At 38.5% G+C, this 779-nt stretch overlaps 1 protein-coding gene across 1 annotated transcript in view; it reads right to left on the bottom strand.

The window, feature by feature from the left end:
• Positions 1-271: 271 nt before the first annotated feature.
• GABPA (GA binding protein transcription factor, alpha subunit 60kDa) overlaps positions 272-779 on the bottom strand; it is a gene marked incomplete at its 3' end in the record, with an annotated part of 11,683 nt that continues 11,175 nt past the window's right edge. Inside the window, exon 7 of the mRNA XM_010131739.1 lies at positions 272-412. Within this exon, the coding sequence (XP_010130041.1) occupies positions 272-412 (141 nt within the window). The remainder of the gene's footprint in view (positions 413-779) is intronic.

The following is a 779-nucleotide window of genomic DNA, read 5'->3' as shown; positions in this document are numbered from 1 at the left end:
TGGACTACTAAGTGATAGGAAGAGAAACCATTTTATGCATTTCATCCAGGACTCAAAAGCCGCAGCACCACATTAACATAGTGCCGGCGTGAGCTAACCAGCCTGCCAGGTCTGAATGTGCTTGTGAGCTATTTTGTAGGTACGGTCCCCTCACAACACAAGGACTTCTACAAAGACCACATTTAGAGTGACAAAGATGTGTTCTACAAAACTGTAATTCAAATTAATGAGTGTTTACTGCATTTGCATTTAAAAATAATGGAGACACTACCTGTTCTGTTCCCAGGAGAACTTCTATCTTCCCCAGAGATCCTTGGAGCTCTCTGTACTTTAGCTGCCTTTGCACTGCTGTTTATTACTTTAATAGTGGTTGGGGTAGCAGGCTGTACTGATGCTGGAATAATCTGCACAGCTGCAAAGCAGAGAACATTGAGGAACATCAGTTATAAATTGCTGGCACAGAAATAGGCATATATTATTTATTACCTGTATTATCATAACATCAAGGAGCTAGTTTTTCTCCTTTGCTAAAAAGATGCACTGTGTAAGTCACAATGCTAAGAATAATTTTAAAGACTTTTTACTTCTTTCAGTGAAAACTGTGGTTTTAGTTAGACTTATAGTAGAGACACCATATTATAGATAAAACACCAGCTTTAGCTTACTATCGTGTGTATGACATGTTTCCACAAAAAAAAAAACAACACAACCCCACCCAAACCTCTCATGCTCTTAGTTTTATCTTTATGCTGTTCCCATATGATCTACGCTAATGCACT

Source organism: Buceros rhinoceros, unplaced genomic scaffold (assembly GCF_000710305.1).
Source record: "Buceros rhinoceros silvestris isolate BGI_N320 unplaced genomic scaffold, ASM71030v1 scaffold36652, whole genome shotgun sequence".
Taxonomy (NCBI): domain Eukaryota; kingdom Metazoa; phylum Chordata; class Aves; order Bucerotiformes; family Bucerotidae; genus Buceros; species Buceros rhinoceros.
This window is presented reverse-complemented; position numbering and strand designations above follow the sequence as displayed.